This window comes from Ascidia mentula, chromosome 3 (assembly GCF_947561715.1).
Source record: "Ascidia mentula chromosome 3, kaAscMent1.1, whole genome shotgun sequence".
In the NCBI taxonomy this organism is placed as follows: Eukaryota; Metazoa; Chordata; class Ascidiacea; order Phlebobranchia; family Ascidiidae; genus Ascidia; species Ascidia mentula.
This window is the reverse complement of record NC_138568.1, coordinates 10654317-10672763: the sequence shown is the minus strand read 5'-3', so window position 1 is coordinate 10672763 and position 18447 is coordinate 10654317. Positions and strand designations below refer to the sequence as shown.

Here is an 18447-nt window from a genome sequence, read left to right as displayed (position 1 = left end):
GAGCGACAATCTGGATTACGTTTGCTGTCCCTTATACAAATGCGTGTGTCCGGATTGCGGCGAAGATTACGTCACCAAGGAGGAATTGGAAGCCGATCTTGGTCCTGCAGAGATTGTTGTTCCCGATGGTGAGATGGAATGTTGCCAGCGCTATGTGAAGGTCTGTCGTCCTGACGCTTGTTGTTCGACTTACAAATGTGTTTGTCCACCGAACAACTTCGACAACGTCACTTGCGAACTCCCAAAGGTTGCCGCGTACAGCAAAAGCGTATGCCCGAAAAAGTATTGCGAATGTCCAGATGACTGTAATAGGGAAGCGACCATTGATTGCACAGACAAGCCAGGTTGCCGACCAGTAGTGACGAACCGTGATGTATGTGGATGTGCGTTGAACTCAACATGTAAAGGAGACCCGGCGCCATGTGACGAACCGCCCACTTGCCCTGACTGTTATTCACCAATTGTGGTTGACACTAAACTTGTGGTTGGAGATTGTAACTCCACATGCAATCTGTACAAGTGCACGAGAAACACGTGTCCGTCAAAGAAGAAGCTGCCGCCAATCTGCACTTTCAACTCCCTTGCCGCCAACTATTCCGACCCTTGCTGTCCAGTGACAGAGATTAATTGTGTTTCAACTTGCCCTCGGGAGAAGTGTAAGGAAGGTTATCACGCTGAACTCACTGACGAATATTGGAGTGACGATTACAACTGTGCTCCTGGTCTGAAATGCTGTCCCAAGGAGAAGTGCGTGTGCGATGTTTGTTTCTACAAAGAAAAACCTTTCAAAGTTGGCGAACGCTGGCATCCGGGAGATTCCTGTAACGTGCTTACTTGCACAGGAACGAGAACGGGCGATTGTTATACCATCACAGAGAGGGAACCTCACTGCTTGTACACGACCGATAACGGAACAGAAATTGTTCTGAGCGCTGGAGGAAAGATGCCAGTAACCGGGCAACCATGCAAGTCAAAAGTTTGTCGCATTTCAGCTGACTGCGTAGAGACGATCGAAGATTACACGGAAATCTGCCCTCCTCCGACCCAATGTAACGCCTTCCAGTTTGATCGCATTGAACATATTGCAGGTGTTTGCTGTCCAAAAACCAGTTGCATTTGCAAAGAATGTGAACCCGACCATGACACCTCTCCCGAAGGCGAGAGTTCGGAACACACAGTGCTCGTCAACCAGACTTTGGATGAAAATCCGAACCAGGTTTGTTGTCCTCGCTCGAAATACGACTGCGCTGGTCCTGAGGTTTTGTCTCACGCTTGCCCGCAATGGAATAAGACTTGTCCGCTTGGCAAGGAACGACTTCGCACCAACGAACCAACCAAATGCTGCCCCGAGTACATCTGCGTGTGCAAGCAGGACTGCAACTATAAGATGCTCAATCCCCCGTTGGAACACCCTTGTCACGAACGAATGAATAAGACTGTAGACGAAAATCCGATCCAGGAATGTTGTCCTGCTTCATACGTGCTGTGCATGGAGGACAAGAACTGCTGTGGTTCAAACTACGAAACCTACAACCAAGTGAAGGAAAATCTTAAACTGGGAGAAGAAATCGCTCACAACGAAGACAGTCACGAATGTTGTCCTCTTTATGAACCCGTCTGTAAAAACGACATTGAAAGTGATCCAGTGTGCGCCCCCTACCGGCCGGAATGTGAAGAAGGTTACAAGGAGCAGAGAATGCCCGATGACGTTGGTTGTTGCCCAGCCTTCTCTTGTGTGTGCGACGAGACTAAATGTCCAGTGAAACCTGTTTGTGAATCGCCCAAAGAACTAAAACTAACCGGAGCATCAGATCCATGTTGCAACACTTATGATTGTGTTTGTCCACCAGATGTCAACGCTACTGCTGGTTGTGTTCCTCCCGAACAAGTTTACAAAACTAAATCTGTGTGTCCAACATCATACTGCAGGTGTCCGGAATCTTTGGAATGCCCGGTGAACGCCGACGTTGAAAACTGCAGGACGAAGACCGGATGCAGACCGGAGGTAACCGGACGTGACGCATGCGATTGCGTGACCAATTCCACATGCGTTTACGATCCAAGTTTGTGCCCTCCGAAGAAAGAGTGCGATACGTGTTACCAGGCAGTTTCCGACGGCCCTCTGCCAGGCGTTGGTGAATGCCAACCAACCTGCGAGAGTTACACATGCAAGCGAACGCCCTGTCCCTATACACCCAAGCCAGAAGTCTGCGAATTGGAGCAAGTTTACACTAATTATGATGGTTGCTGTGAAAGTTATACAGTGAAATGCAAAACCAGCGCTTGCCCGAAAAAAGATTGCGCTGACGGTTACGAGTTGGTGATCGACAATGAATACGTGGATGTGGATTATGGATGCACGAATGAACTGAACTGTTGTCGGAGGGAACGATGCGTTTGCAAAGTTTGCAACTTCAAGAACAGTTTGTACGATCTTGGGGAAACTTGGACGGATCCAGATGAACCTTGCGCACAATACGAGTGCAGCAATGACCGCAACGTCGATTTGTGTTACGTTCCAAAACGAATTCCACCCAAATGTGAGCATGAAGGCAGCAGCTATCCTCCCGGTGCAATTGTGAAAACCAACAACCCGTGTATAGATCTCCTATGTGTTAAGGTGGTTGCCGATGGAACGTGTACGTACAGGTTTGATGAAAAACGCAAGACCTGCCCTGGAATGCCAGATTGTCCACCATATCACGTACCAAAGTCGATTTTCCACGCGAGCGAATGTTGCCCGACATATGAATGCGTCTGCGAAGAATGCGGTGAAGATTATGAAAACCCAGCAGATGTTCGCGAGCCTGAATGGTACGAAGTAAAACTAAACCGCACTCTGGACGAAAATCCCAACCAGGGATGTTGTCCCATGGTGAAGATCGTATGTGATGACACACAGCTACACAAGTGCCAGTCAGAACAGATGCAATGCGACTACGGCGAGATGAAAAACCAGGTGGAGTCGGAGCATCCATGTTGTCCTGCGTATGAGTGCGTGTGTAAGGAATGTCGCGAACACGAAGATCCCAGGGCAGAAGACTTAAAACTGTGCGAGGCGATCGTTGAAAAGAATAACGAAGAAAACCCGAACAGCAAGTGTTGCCCAGAGAAGAAAGTGATTTGCCAGGATGCTGAGACATGCTGTCCTGTATTGAAGTGTGGTGAATACGAAGTCGCCAAACCCACCGGGGTCATGGACGGTTGCTGTCCCACGTATGTGTTTTTGGTTTTATGTTTTAATGTAATTAAGTTCACATTATATGGTCTTAAAATACATTTCATAAAAGGAACTCAAAAATATACGAAAGATTTTTATTGCTACTTTACATGAAATCCAAACGGCTTCTATTGTTGCTTTTCATAGATATGAATGTGTTTGCAAACCTACTGAGTATTTGTCCTCGGAATGTCCGTTTGCGAACTTCACTTGTCCAATTGGATTCAAACCTTACCGAAACAACTCGATAGATGAATGTTGTGCGGAATACGGTTGCAAATGTGTCGCGTGCGTGGTGAACGGCGTCGCCTACCCGGTACAGTATCTCATACTTATTCAACACGATGATGTCCATCTGTTTTTTATGATTTAAGCCAGTGTTAGGTTAACTCACCACAACATAACTTATAAATCAGCACCAGTAAAATAAAATGCATTTTTTAAACACTTTTTGGTTTATACAAAAGTGCAAAATAGAGATATGTGTATTTGGCACAAATAAAGCAAGGCAACCGCATCTCATCGTTGTAATTTGTAATAGGTGGGCGTTAGTTGGAAAGATAGCGAAGACCATTGTACCATGATGGAGTGTTACCAAGAAGAACCAAACTGCCCTGCGACCAGAAGCAGCCAAAGATATACTTGTGAACCAGTCAACGAAACAGAATGTTCTGAGGTAATATTCATTCAAATAAAATTCAAGTCTATTTGAATAAGTCACAGAAACTGAAGATTCTTTTTTAGGCGAAATATATTTTCTGTTATAAAACATCATTAGAACTGTCTGTCTGATCGGTATATTTCAAAATTTGGGTTGGTAATTTTTCGTGTTTATTATACAGTTACATACAAACAACATTGCCAGTGACAGCGAAACTACTAGCTTTAATAAACAAATCTAACAACCCGATAATTAGGCCGGCGGTCAACTGTTCCCCACCACCAAGACGGAAGGATGTTGCCAGGCTTGCAAGATGTGCACACCAGAAGATAACTTTGAAGAAATCAAGATAGTTTCCGGGGTAAATGGTGATGGAGAGGATGTGGTTTGTGTGTCAGAGGAAAAAGTCAACGTTCCAACTTGTACTGGAGCGTGCAAGACAACTTCAATATACAATGTGTAAGTTTGCAATGTATTTGTCTTTGCTTTCCACCTCGCAAGTCAAAATCCCAAAATATTTTCAAAACACCTAGTCGAATTCTTTTAAATAAAATGTGCTGTAAAGCAGGCCTTTCCAAACCTAATTTTAGGGGTCGCCAAGACTTCACTCTTGTTTCATTTAATAAAACGCACAAGTATGGTATTTGACTAACTATTTAAAGACGTTTAATTTAAAGACGTTTGTAGTGGTTATTTTGACAAACAATGTGAGTTTAGAGATAGGTAGATAAACCATTATTTGCACAACTCCAAATATTCAGTTTGCTTCAGTCGTATTGTAATCGAGACGTGTTGATATTTATGTTACAGCAAGACCAACGCGTTCGAATCAAAGTGTCGATGTTGTATGCCATCACACAGCCAAAAGAAACAGGTCTCCCTCAGTTGCAACGACGGCTTTAACTATAACTACCAGTACGACTATGTAGTTGAGTGTGGTTGCCACGAGACAACTTGTCAAAAGTAAAAACTAACATAAACGGACGACGGACCGGAACTGAAACGAACCGAGTATTGGAAATTTTGTTTTACTTTCTCGTATAACCGCGTATCCAAACCATTGTTGCCAAGCTCGTATATTTTCTGCTTCTCGCCAAATGACCAAGATACTGAACTGACCTGACTTTTGTGCCAATCTTTACTATTTGTCGCATTTAATCAACCAATCTCATCCGCTGTACAAGCGATTATGTGAGCTTGTTCTTTGAAATTAGAATTGAAAAATTGACCGTGTAGAAGCTGCTTTTATTGATTGACGAATTTCCATGTTCCCATTAAACGCAATGTGTTCACACAAGTGATTTATGATTTTCATGGAATGTTATCTTGGTGGATTTGTGTATTGGTGGTTTAAAATTGACAATTGAATGGTGATATTGAATGAATACAACCTATATCAACGAACATTCCTGTGTGTTTAGCTTTTTTCAGCACAGGAAGGTGGTCTTACTCTTTTGGAAGATAAATTGTTTTTAATAGAATATAGTTCCTTTTTCTACTTAAAGTGGCTTAGATGTCGGTACTTAAATCATGAATCAAATACACGGCGAAGTAATCGATGCCCAAGTAGCAATAAAAAAAAGGTAAACGATTAAACAATTGTAGAGGAAAATCAATCTGTCTCAATAAGTACCAAGGCACTAAAAAAGTTAAGTAATATGCTGAATACGTTTCACTGTATAATTTGGTATACTAAATAAGTTTACGTCAAATTCATCTGCCGGTGATGGGTTTGGCATCCATATAATCTCTTAGTTACGGCATGTTTTTGTTTAGTAAACAATAAAGATCCAACTAACTTTTTGTACGCTCAAGTTTGACCTCCGAGCAAGAGGAAAAAATGTCATCGAAGCATTGAATCCCAGCTACATTTCATTTGGGCGTTTCATTCGGGCAAATATTTTGTGTAAATATGAAAAAAAAAATTTCAAGCGGTTGGATAACAAATCTGATTTGGGCATTCACGGTTTAAAGCAATTGTACAAAACTGACTCAAAATTGTAAATATAAAGTCATTTTTCCTTCCAGGATGAATAACATTTTTCCTTCCAGGATGTGAATAAAGTCATCGATTGAGCAAGAGTTTCGGAACTTCATGTCATAAAGTGATATCATAAATCATTGCCGTTAGCATAAAAGCGATGCACTTGACCAATACCAAGTGAGTCCTGTTTTGAAAACAGGTTTTTTTGTCACCGTTAATGGAAAAGGTAGGCAAATATTTGTGTAGGAAAATGACAAAACGATTTTGGTTCAGTTTTCAAAGTAATTGTGAATAATTGCTTTTCTTTCAGGTGGCGGATGGATATCTTAGACTTAAAGACAGCGTTTCTCATCGTGTTACAAGGTAAATAAATCTATCGACGATTGGTTTTTTATATCATAAAATAATTGATATTCTGCGTTATTTTCGCAGGGTTGTGCGTCGTTTTATGCAGTGGTGCCGAATACGTCGAAAGGTTATTGTGTTTTGCTTTACCCGCTGCAATTTTGTAACATTTTTATGTTAAATGTTGTGTTCTAAAGCAGAGCTTCTTAAACTATACTTTTCTAACCCATACTCAAACTACGGAATGTAATTTTGGGGTCGCAGAACATAAGACTATTGGCGTTTGTCAGGACAATCCAGTTCTACACGCATTTGGTTGTTTAACAGAAGGTCGCGCATTTTTTATAAATGGGGTAGCTGAGAAATTTATTTTTTTGAGGTAAATTTCTACCTCAATTTCCAATACGAAAAAACGTAAATAACAAATTTCCCCTGCAAATTAATTTATTTCTCGACTCAAAATACCATTTGGCGTCCTCAAATGGGGTCGCAACCTTAGTCTTGAGAGGCGCTCATATGTTAATGCAAAACAAAAGTGCGCGGTCGCAACAGGGTCGCGGCCAGTCACAGTGGAAGTGATTGGTTACGGCCAATTACATCGCATAACCGTAAAATGGACCAAAAAGGTTCAGCGCGGACAGTAAAATGTTGTTGGAAGCATTTTCTCACGCTATAGTTTCCTGTGAAAATTAACTGATTTGCGTTTCAATTCACAGGGATTGAGAAGTGCTGCGACATGTCTCCGAGATAGGTAGGTTACTTAACGTAATTGTCATTGCAACTTTGATAAATATTTTTACAAGTAGCTTAGGTCTAAACAAACAAATAAACTAGCAAATTATAAACAACAAATATATTGTTTCAGTTAAGCGACAGGTTAGCAATGCAGCATCGGAGGACGTGGAGTTTTCAGACTCTCGTAAGTCAAACAATATTTTTGTGTAAGCTGCTAAACATTGTTTGCAGTCGTTGCATAACAAAGTCTGCTTTGAGTCTTTTCTCTCACGTTGCTTTTTTCTTTCCGCTGCGTCCACGACAGTGACATCTGACTACTGCAAAAATGAGGACGGAACGAACAAGGAGTTTTTCACATTTCATGACCCCGACATTTGCGTTGAGTTTCATATGTGCTACATGGGACAACTGTTCACCACGAAATGTTCGGCAAAACTTGCATTCGATTCTGGGTCAGGAGTTTGCGTTGATGCGGAACTGGTCAGCGGTTGCGAGTACGTCGCAAATTTAGGTGGGTAATTGCCAACAAGTTAGCGCCACTTTTCACTTGGGTTCGATTTATAATTTTGAATTTGTCAGATTTGTGTCAAGAAACATGTTTGAATGGTGGATCTTGTGTTGGGACAAATCTGTGTGAATGCTCTGGTGATTACCATGGTTACCGATGCCAGTATAGTAAGTAAAATAAGAACACAAAATTTTTGTTTTATTACAATTTTACTTTGTTTAACATTACTGAATTAGTTGGTATGGTTAAGTTTCATATCAACCACTAATTTAGGAACACAACTCACGGGTTTTCTCATAATTCTCCTTATAATGGAGCTACACCAATCGTGTCATTCAATCTAATGATGACATAAGTTTTTGTCGAAACGTCTTATTTTAACATGACAGTGTTAATAACAATATGGGCCAGTCTCTTTATACTCAAAACCACTAATTAATAAAATAAATCTAGTTTTTGTACTTAAGTTGCTACAAATGTGAGTATTTCATCTCTGAAATTTAAAAAAAGCTTACTAATATTACATTTCTTTAAAGTTTAAAAAGATTTGGGATGATACACTTTGCATTGTTTTACAGCCGGCTACAGTCGAAGTATGGATTCAGTCATAAATCTAAACAGCAATATAGGTGGAAGAATGTGTTCCATGTTCGGAGCTGGGAATGTTATGACATTTGATGGCCATATTTATGATTTTCCTGGTTCTTGTCAGTACGAGATGGTTTCATCAGCTGGTTTGCCTGACTTTAAAGTGAGTAAGCAAGTTTGTTGCAAAAAAACATTTTTTTGTGTTTAATTTTAAATGATTTTATTGCTTTATATGCATCTTAAAAGGTTTAAAATTTCATTTAATATATGTGCCATAATATATTAAACTTGAAGCTTATTTTTATGTAATGACAAGATTGCACTAGGTTTTAAATAATGTGTTCTGGCCATTGACAGTGTTTTGTGGTGATTTTACCCAGGTTTCGATTGAGTTATCACATTAGGATAAATCAAATCTCTGATAATATGCTACTTAATATTCCTGCAATATTTTTTACTATTATTAGCTTTACAGGCCTCGCAGCCCATTTTTACAATGTATAAACTAGTCTAAACTCCACCACTGTATTACTCCATGTAGTATTATGAATTCATAACATTATGTCAGATATAACTAACCTTTCTTTTATGTCAAATTATATTATCCCATATGCTAAATCAATATCAAAACTATATGTATCTTCTTACTAACAGAAGGTAGTTTCATTCTAATAATTCCTTTTTTATATAAATTGCTTAATAAGGTTACTTAACCAAATTTAAATAGTTTGTGCAAAAGTGGATAATTAATAAAATGTTGAAACACTGAATTTGTAAACTTTTTGTAAAATATTTGTCACTGACAGGTTCTTGTTCGAAAAAACCCAAATTGCACAAGTGGAGGTAAATATGTACTTACATCTGGAAAGTGTATTGAAAAAATCACCATCTATATTGCTGCTTCCAACAAAAAAATATCCATTACCGACACCCATGTTAAACTGGATGATAAAATGTAAGAACATTGTTATAACGTTTATCAACAGAATTTATCAAATTTTAAAATATGCAATGCATATTGACGCAATAAACTACACAAGTAGCTACATAAAAAATATACATAATATACCAGCAGATCCTGTATTTAATCAATTGCTTTGTGTGTGTAAAACAGTTAGTAAATTTTATAACAGAAACATTTGGCTTTACATGAGTACTTGGTAAAATTTTCACATGCATTGATGGTGATTCTTCATAGCCTCCAGTGACTTGCCAACCTATTATTTCCAGACTATCATTGCCCTTTGATGGATATGGAATTCTTGTCAGTCGACTTCATCCATTTACTGTCCTTTCTTTGGGAGAAATTACAGTGAAATTTGATCGTGATACAAGTTCTGTCCACGTGATTCTTGACTCAGATCGCTATCGCAATAAAACGGTTGGTTTGTGTGGCAACTTCAATGGCATGGAATCGGATGATCTTCTTTCTAAACAAGGTACCTGAGTTTGGGTTTCAGATGCAAACCACACAAATTTATACTTTTATGAAACAGTAAAAACCTGCGCTTTCTAGAAAATGCGGTTCCCAAATTTAAAAACGAATATGGGGTCTGTATTTCACGAAAAAGGCTATTACAATTGGAGAAAGTAAAATTTACAGATTCGACGTTTTTGCTTTCGTGTTAAACTGCAGGGTCCCCTTTCAAAGCACCGAGCCCGCCTAAAGGTTGGGTAAAATCAGTCAAATGAGCCCATAACAAGTCAATTAAATTATTTACTTAAACTTTTTTTCAACATATGCACACTCTACTTTATTTTTTCACAGGTGGATTGGTTGAAGGTTCCACCGGCCACATCGTCGCTAAAACATGGATAGAGAGAGATGTAAATGAGTTGTGCAATGATATCGAAACTGTATCGGAGGATTTTGATCAGTGCCGGGCTAGCGTGGTATGCCAAAATATTTTCTTGTAATGGTTGATCAACCGATACGTCACATGCATTTATCAGACCTACTCAGTAAAATAAATAATACATTATTAGGTCAAACGACTTTTACCATCAGCAAAGTTGTACAATATTTTCTGGCTTTTGTCACTGTAAAAGTGTCATAGACTTTTGCAGCTTTAATATATAATAAACAAAAAGGGAACAAGTTTTTTACAAGTAAAATTGAAACATTTATCTTTTTTAAGGGTGTGGCCAAAGTGTGCAACATTCTTTGGGCATATTTTGCTTCATGTCACTCTGTTCTGAACCCTAGCCGTTTTTTTGACCTTTGCAAAACTGAGCTATGCAGATGCGACTTTATGAACAGGGCAGACTGCCAATGTGAAGTCGTTACTTTGTATTCAAGAAGTTGTGCCCTGGCAGGTGGAGAACCCCCTGATTGGAGAATGGTAAATCAATGCTGTAAGTGCAGTGTATAGTTATAAAACCCTACTGACGGCAGCATAGTTTTACTAGGGTTGTGCTGTCTTATTATGTAAAAAAATATGTTTTGCACATGATTTTCATGTAAATTAGTGTGCGCAGGTTTTCTGACATTGAGGGAAATTGTAACCCATGGAAATAAATTGTATGAGATGTAATGTGAAGTTATGCACACACAGATAAAATCAAATCGTTTCCAAAACAGGAAGGGTCGCCGAGAAACCATCAAGTTTATCCCGACAAATATAAAACAAATACTGTTGCAAATCTTATTACAGTTCATAAACCATATGCCATTGCCAGGTACAAATCAGTATCGATCTAAGTCAAAACACTTTCCATTCTGTCTTAATATAATACGAAGTCCTGGTCTGACTCTGATATATTACTGTCAACAACCCGAAAGATCAAACCATTATTATCTTCGTTGTTTTGCTCAGTACGAGATTGTCCAGCCCAGCAAGAATGGATTGAATGCGGAAAGGAATCCCCGCAATCTTGCATTGTTCCACACCTTCTACCCAACCAACTTTGTTTCGACAGATGCCAGTGTCCATATGGTAAGCTTTAAATGAAAAAAGTAGTAGCCACGCGTTTTGTGCTTGCAAGCATAGCCAAGTTTTTTGACTTTTTACCAAATATGGAAATAACGCCTTCGCCATGATAATTGCAAAAAAGTATGACAAAGATATCTCACAGACACGTACGAGCATGGGGGAGATTGCACCGTTCTATCAAATTGCCCGTGCATATTTAAGGGCTCTGAGTATCGACCTGGAGAAAAGACCAGTATCTACAACTGCAATAACTGGTTTGTAAATGTTCTTTGTCAACAGCAACTCAACGATTTTTGTTCAATGACGAACATGAATTGGGCATAGTTAGCCGTAATGGAACAACTTTACCGAATCCGATAAACGTTATGCCTATATATAAATTGTATGAATTTAATTGGAGTTAGTTCCCCGCTCTTGCTGTTCCACTCAGGACTTGCAAGCAATCGCAAACAAAAGGTAATGTTCCCCTTTACACGAATTTTACAGCACATGCAATGCCGGGCAATGGATTTGTTCCTCTTCCATGTGTCCTGGAATGGCGATCATATTCGGGTTCGCTCACTTCAAAACCTTTGACGACAACTTCTATACATTTGACGGGAAATGCAAGTACGTGTTTGCAAAGGATTGTGTGGGTGGAACATTTACAATATTCATTGAGGGTAACGAATGTGGTGCTGATCCTGGAATAAGCTGCGTGAAAGTGATTACTATAGAATTGACGATCAACGGACAAACTCAAGTGAGTTCTGTGAAAAAACATTGAAGCGAATAATGGTTGTAGACATTTTTTAATCAGGTTGTGGTTCGTAAGTTGTCATGGTGTGGTTTTATTCTCATGTAAAGGGGTTGTGTGTTTAGTTAAATCATTTTATTACATTATGCACGAGACAGACTTCAAGAAATGTGGTGAAAAAAATTTACATATTTATTTGAAGGAAATTTCTTTGCGTGAAGGAAACACTGTGAGTATCAATCGGTACGACGTCCAACTTCCATATCAATCAGGTATTGTTAGATCAACTTTACATTCTGCAATCTACTGAGACATCAAGCTGTGTTAAATATACTCGATGTTATAACAGGGGACGTATACATATATCAAGAGTCTTCTTTATACATTCATCTTCATCATGGTCATACGGGCTTGGATGTTTTGTGGAATGGCCACGATTCGATGTATGTGACGGTTTCCCAGGATTATCAAGGTACGATAGCAATCTAAAAATTTCCGAATTTTGCAATGATCTAGGAATGTATGTTCGGGAATTTATGTTAAATTGCTGAAGTTTGTATGTTGGCGTGCCAAAAAATGTCGTTACCTGTAGTTGTTAACACATCACCAATAAACGCTAACAACAAAGTTACAAAACACTCTGACTGTTTTGTTATTATCGATAAAACCTTTTAAAGATTTGTTCACGTTAAGAAAGAGATCTAACCGCAAACTTTCGAAGGTAAACTCTGTGGCTTGGCTGGGAACTACAACGGAAATGCTGCTGATGATTTTATATCTTCACAAAACATACTTGAAAGTACTTCGGCATCTTTTGGCAACTCGTGGAAACTTAACGATGATTGTGACAACGTCAACACCGATATCATTAACCCGTGCGAACTTAACAGCGACAAAGGTGGGTTAACGTCACTGAAATTGGACCCTTTTTATTGTCCAAAAATTAAGCGTATACATAACGGGGTATTCCAATAAGCTAACCATGCCCACATTGCTTTTAAAATTACAATTGTTTATCGGCAAATTTGCAAATACTGCATTACATAATATTATTTAATGATGTGTTAGTTATTAAAAATATAAAACTCTCTTCTGGCATAAAATTAACGTACAGCAGTATATTTTAAATTAAAATATGGTTTGTTTTAGCTTTGTAAAACATGAGTGTTTTTATTCTGTAATTGCAGAAAGTTCTGCGCGGGAAGCTTGCAGTCACATATACCACGAAAAGTTCACTGCATGCCACAGCACTGTCAGTCCTGATCCCTATTATCGTAACTGTATGTACGAGTTCTGTGAATGCACCAAGGAAATGAACACCGACTGCATGTGTGACGCCCTTGCGGTTTACGCACAAAAATGCTCCTTTTCCGGAGTAGTATTGAACTGGAGGACTGAAGGTTTTTGCGGTAGGTTTTGTTTTGTAATTGATAATATTATAGAGTTTTTCTTTAGATTAAATGCGGACTCCAAGTTTGTTTAGTTTCCAATCTGATATATTTGAAAATGTAAACAATTTTGAAAACTGACATTTTTGTTTGAAAGGTGTGACGTGCAAGGGAGGTCAGATCTATAAATCGTGTGGAACCGGTTGTGGATGTAGTTGCAGATCTCTATCTGTCCCAGAGGAATGCACACTGCAATGTGTGGAAGGTTGCAACTGCCCAGATGGAATGTATTTTAACCAGCAAGGTTCGTTGTCAAATTCTATTTTGTTTTACTGTTGACCTCTCTGCACTCAACCGTGACTGTACGTAAGTCCAGCACCATTTGTAAAAAGTATTTCAATCTTCGCATTATACCTAAACTGTTCACTTTCGTTATTGTAGTTTTCTTGTAAATACTGTTAATGTTTCAGGTGAATGTGTTGAAGATAGTGCATGCCCATGTTATCATCTTGGAACATGGTATCAACCAGGACAAACCATTCACACACCAGGGGTTATGTGGTGAGTTAAAGTAACTACTTGCAGTTTATCATGGTTCTTAACAGTAATCACATTCTGTAATCCTGGTCCATGTAATGTGATAGCAATAAGGCACTCCGGGGATTCCGCTATTTGTAAAATTTCTTCATCAGACCTATTATTACTTTTGTTGAATAACATACGTGTATTTGTTTTTCCACACCTGAAAATTGAGATTTCTGTTTTTCTGGTAAGCCAATGTATTCGTGGTCACATCGAGTGTGAAGGACATGGAACTGCTCCCACATTGTGTCCCGTCGGACAAATCTATCACAACTGCACACAAAAAGGAACATTCGACATCTCATCAGTGTCTGGCGCTGAATGTTCAAAAACTTGCACCAACAAAGACCTGCCTTGTCCCCACACATTGTGTATTTCAGGTATCATGACGTCATAATATTACCTTTCATCCGGCCCGGCGACCTTGATTCCCCAAAAGAAAAAAAATGTTTCCGGCGTACTGTCAGAAAAATCTCGATTTTATTTTGTAAATCACTATATTTTAGGCACTGTTGTTATCTTGTCCTGCTTTTTTAACCCTGGAATTAATAAATATTGCTTTTAAATTCCCTGTACAAGGAAACCATTTTGGTAGAAATGATCATGTATTTAACAGTTGAAACGACCATCAATCGTCAGTACTTACACATACATAGCCTTTTGTAAAAATAAATTGTTGTCTTTTGCCTTTAACAAATAACCACAGAGTTATGACCACGTGATTCGCGAAAATTTAATGCAGATTTGGTTCGACAGATGTTTACTGCTGTTTTAATTTATTGACTGCACTGTAGTATATTGTTTATATTCTTCTGCAGGTTGCAGTTGTCCACACGGATTGGTTTATCACAACGAGGCTTGTATCGAACCTGTTACATGTCCATGTTACCATAACAGCAAAGAGTACGACGAAGGTCAGACGATCGACGCGGATTGTAATACGTGGTAAGTTAGATTCTACATGTTGTATTTTGGTTTTGCTCAAAATATCTGACATAAACAGTCAAGGAATTGCATAATATTACGCTTTATTGTGAAGGGAAGCGCTTTACCTTTTCCTATTTTAATTATTTGGATAATCTGGGTTACAAAAATTAAAACGTAACCATGCAGTCCACAACTAGCTTGTTTTACACCAAATTTAATATGATATGTATTTTCAACCAGCACATGTCGTACGGGGAAGTGGAAGTGCACGGAGAAGTTGTGTGGAGCTCAGTGTGTTGTATCAGGAGAATCACATTTCCGGACCTACGATCATAAGTGGTTTGATTTCGCTGGAGATTGCGAATATATTCTAAGCACGGTGAGATGTCTTGTTTTCTGTTTAAGAAAGTGAAAAAATATTTTTTTTAATTATATTGTACATGATTGATTTGTTTTAATCACTTGACGGCTGTATTGATGTTCATTTTGTAATACAACAATTTATCTGTTGCGAAAATCATTTATTTTTTTACGTGATATTATCAATGCAACCACCTTTTATTTTCCACCATATAGGACGAATGCGGATCCACTCCGGGCTCTTTTAAAATTTACTTTAAATCGGTACCATGCGAAACACTTGGTTATCTCTGCTCGCGTATTGTCACCATCCAGATCGGGGTAAGATTTAGTGCTTACATGTATACACATTGTATCTATGTTACGTCTCGTTATTTTGGTACGTGCATTGTGAATTTTTATCCTTTTTCCACATTACCAGATAAACCAGATCGTTCTTCAACATGGTCATGTTCCTGATGAAACTTCACTTGCCGAGTCGAACGGTATTGACGTCCACTACCAAATCTCAAAACACGGTTTCTTCGTTGTTGTGGAAACAGCGATTGGTTTAACTGTGTATTGGGACGAGGGAACCAGGATTTACCTTGAACTTGCCAGCTTCCGACAGGTATTTCTTTCTTTTTGCCTAAACGAGTTCGAAATTTGGCTAAAAATAGTGATTTTTATAACAAATTAAGGTGTTTAAAAAATAAGGTTTCAAAATTAAGTCAGCTATAGTTAATTCTAAAATCGATTTCTCGCACATAAGCATCATCAGTTTCTGTGGCTTTCATCACTTCGTATGTTGACGCATTGCATCAGGAGAAAACGTTGTTCCACAATATTGTTTTTTTTGCACTCATACTTGCCTGTTGTTTCGGTGTAGAACAAAGTTTGTGGTCTTTGCGGAAATTTTGACGGCGACGAAAACAACGACTTTCTCATGCGGAGTCAGGAGATTGTTGCCAGTAGCAACGTGTTCGGCAACAATTGGCGCCTCAAGGAGTCGTGTCCTCAAACCAACTACAATAAGACGGAAGACATGTGTGACGTATATCCCAATAGACGGGCGTGGGCGATCAGACAATGCAAGATTATTGAGGGTGACGTGTTTAAGGAATGTAGAGACGAGGTACGTGTTCCTCACATCCACTGTACGTTGGGGTTTGAAAGCAGGTTGATGGATAAATATTATAACATATGCAATTCTCTCACGTGGTCTGTCGTATCTTCTGACAATTGTATTCAGAGTCAAAACTCGTTAATTCGGAAAAGTTTACTTCTAGAATTTCCAGTAAATAACACATTTAACGATTCCGGGCCAAAATTGTTTTGCCATAAATTTCGAATTATGTTGTGCCAGGGGCCCATGTCTGTTTTCTATCCGTTGAGATTTTCCTTCCTTTAAGTGTATACGTCACCACAAACACCATATATAACATTTCATTACTAATATCTCGTAGATCGATCACACAAAGTACCACGAACATTGCTTGTCTGATACTTGCGGGTGTGAAGCCGGTGGAGACTGCGAGTGCTTCTGCAACGCCGTGGCCGCTTATTCCCATGCTTGCAGCCAGATAGGAATCTATATAGACTGGAGATCTCCAACTCTTTGCCGTAAGAAATTATTTCCACAATGTGTGTTAAACAATGCAATAACTTTCAATCCATTTTAGCCACAATGTGTGAGTTGTACAACAAGAACGACACGTGCGAGTGGCATTACGAAGTGTGTGGAACATCATGTCCTGATACTTGCTGCAACAGAAACAGCCAACAACACTGCGGTCTGCCATGTCTCGAAGGTTGCCAACCGAAGTGCTCATTGGGATTCGTTTTCGAGTAAGCGAAATTTAAAGTAAATTATTAACTGTTTGCACGTTATTTGCATATTAACATAACCGGCGATAATTAGAAGTTTCACAAGAAGCAATTGCACTTACTTGGGTTGGTTAGAAGGTTGGTTTTAACATCAATTCTGGCAAACTAAGGCTATCATAGTAACGTGTGCAAAAGCGAATAAGAATTATTAATTATTGATCTAGGTTAGTTCAGCAATCACCAGTCTGTACAAAAATCGTGTGTTTGTGTTATATGTTGCATATATATTTCTTGAAACCGTTGTAAAAACTGTATTTGTATAATTTTTTGTATTTATTTCTATATGCCAAGTTTTATGCAATCGCATGATTAGCAGGATCGTCCAACTGCGCAGGTCCTCACTTATCGATCACAGCTAGAAAAATATATTTCGCCTGACAAGGTTTCAGCAGTTTTTGCAACTTATTCCAATAGAATCAGTCCCCATGACTGTGTTTTCAAACTTATATGAAAATACTACTTGCGGTACGGTAATTAATCGACAGCCTGTAATTTATTTAGTGAGGATTCTCAAACTTGCATACCGGAGGTGAGCTGTCCTACCTGTCCAGCGACCACTACTATTGTCACCACCACACCAACAACCATTTACACCACAGTAGTGACCACAACTAGTAAGTACACGGATAGTTTTTGAAAAACGAGATCAATAGGACAAAGAGGCAGAATATATGAAAACAAATAATTTGGTAACTTTTTACATTTTAGTAAATATAAGGACCAATATCGGTGCGAATTAGTCTTCATTAACCGCGAGTCATCCATGTGTACAAATTGAAATTGTTGGTTTATCTTTTTAGCATTAATCGCTTTTTGCAACTATGTACATGGTTTATTAGTGTATTTTTGCCGTTTTTCAGCAACACCAACCGCCGTAACCACCACAAAAGTGACCACTGCTGTTTCAACAACAACCACAGCAACTACAGCAACCACCACCCCAGCAACCACTACCACACAGGCAGTTGTCTTGCCTCCAGGTTGTCCCAACTACTGCATTGACCACAACGGGATTCAGAGAGCTGTGAGTATTTTGCAAGTTTACATACAAAATACCCTCCTGAGGTCAAACCATATGAATATTGATTACCCTTTAATTTTTTCCTGTTTTTGAAACCAAATTTGTTTCAATGTAAAATTTTGGTAGATGATAGTTTAATCACTGGATTTACGCGTTTTTAAGTCCATGTAACTGTAAGCTATGGGAATATGTTCAACACATAAATGACATATACAACTTTCGCATTGCTACAGCTTGGTCAGGTTTGGTTCGACGACGCATGTACCAAGTTGGAATGTAGTTTCTACGCTAACTCGTGTCCAAGCGTTAAGAACAACGAGGACAGCAATTCATGCTTGTTGTCCATCTCCTGTCCTCAATACAAAACATCCCAGGTTGTAACATACAACGATTCCGCTAATGATCCCGACCCTTGTTGTGATGAACTTGAATGCGGTGAGATCGGTTAAACACTTTACATTGTAATTCTGCTGAATTTAACAAATTATATTCATAACACAGTAACTCAATTTTATTTCTTTTTATCCCGGTTCAGGAAATGGAAGTTTCCCAAGAGTATTTTATTTACTTTTATGTCTGTAATAATTTTTTTT

At 38.8% G+C, this 18447-nt stretch overlaps 1 protein-coding gene across 1 annotated transcript; it reads left to right on the top strand.

Annotated features, from left to right (window-relative positions):
* Window positions 1-6082: 6082 nt before the first annotated feature.
* LOC145895598 (von Willebrand factor-like) lies at window positions 6083-18303 on the top strand. The gene is made up of 31 exons (XM_082984400.1): window positions 6083-6091; window positions 6176-6228; window positions 6298-6340; window positions 7076-7129; window positions 7177-7456; window positions 7525-7624; window positions 8042-8204; window positions 8848-8996; window positions 9272-9480; window positions 9810-9934; window positions 10180-10396; window positions 10858-10977; window positions 11117-11228; window positions 11461-11716; window positions 11913-11982; window positions 12060-12182; window positions 12432-12608; window positions 12898-13119; window positions 13256-13402; window positions 13569-13659; window positions 13873-14060; window positions 14499-14625; window positions 14848-14986; window positions 15184-15288; window positions 15389-15577; window positions 15836-16081; window positions 16413-16569; window positions 16629-16794; window positions 17335-17447; window positions 17694-17857; window positions 18088-18303. The coding sequence occupies exons 1-31, from the start codon at window positions 6083-6085 to the stop codon at window positions 18301-18303; spliced, it is 4530 nt and encodes a 1509-aa protein (XP_082840526.1).
* Window positions 18304-18447: the final 144 nt, after the last annotated feature.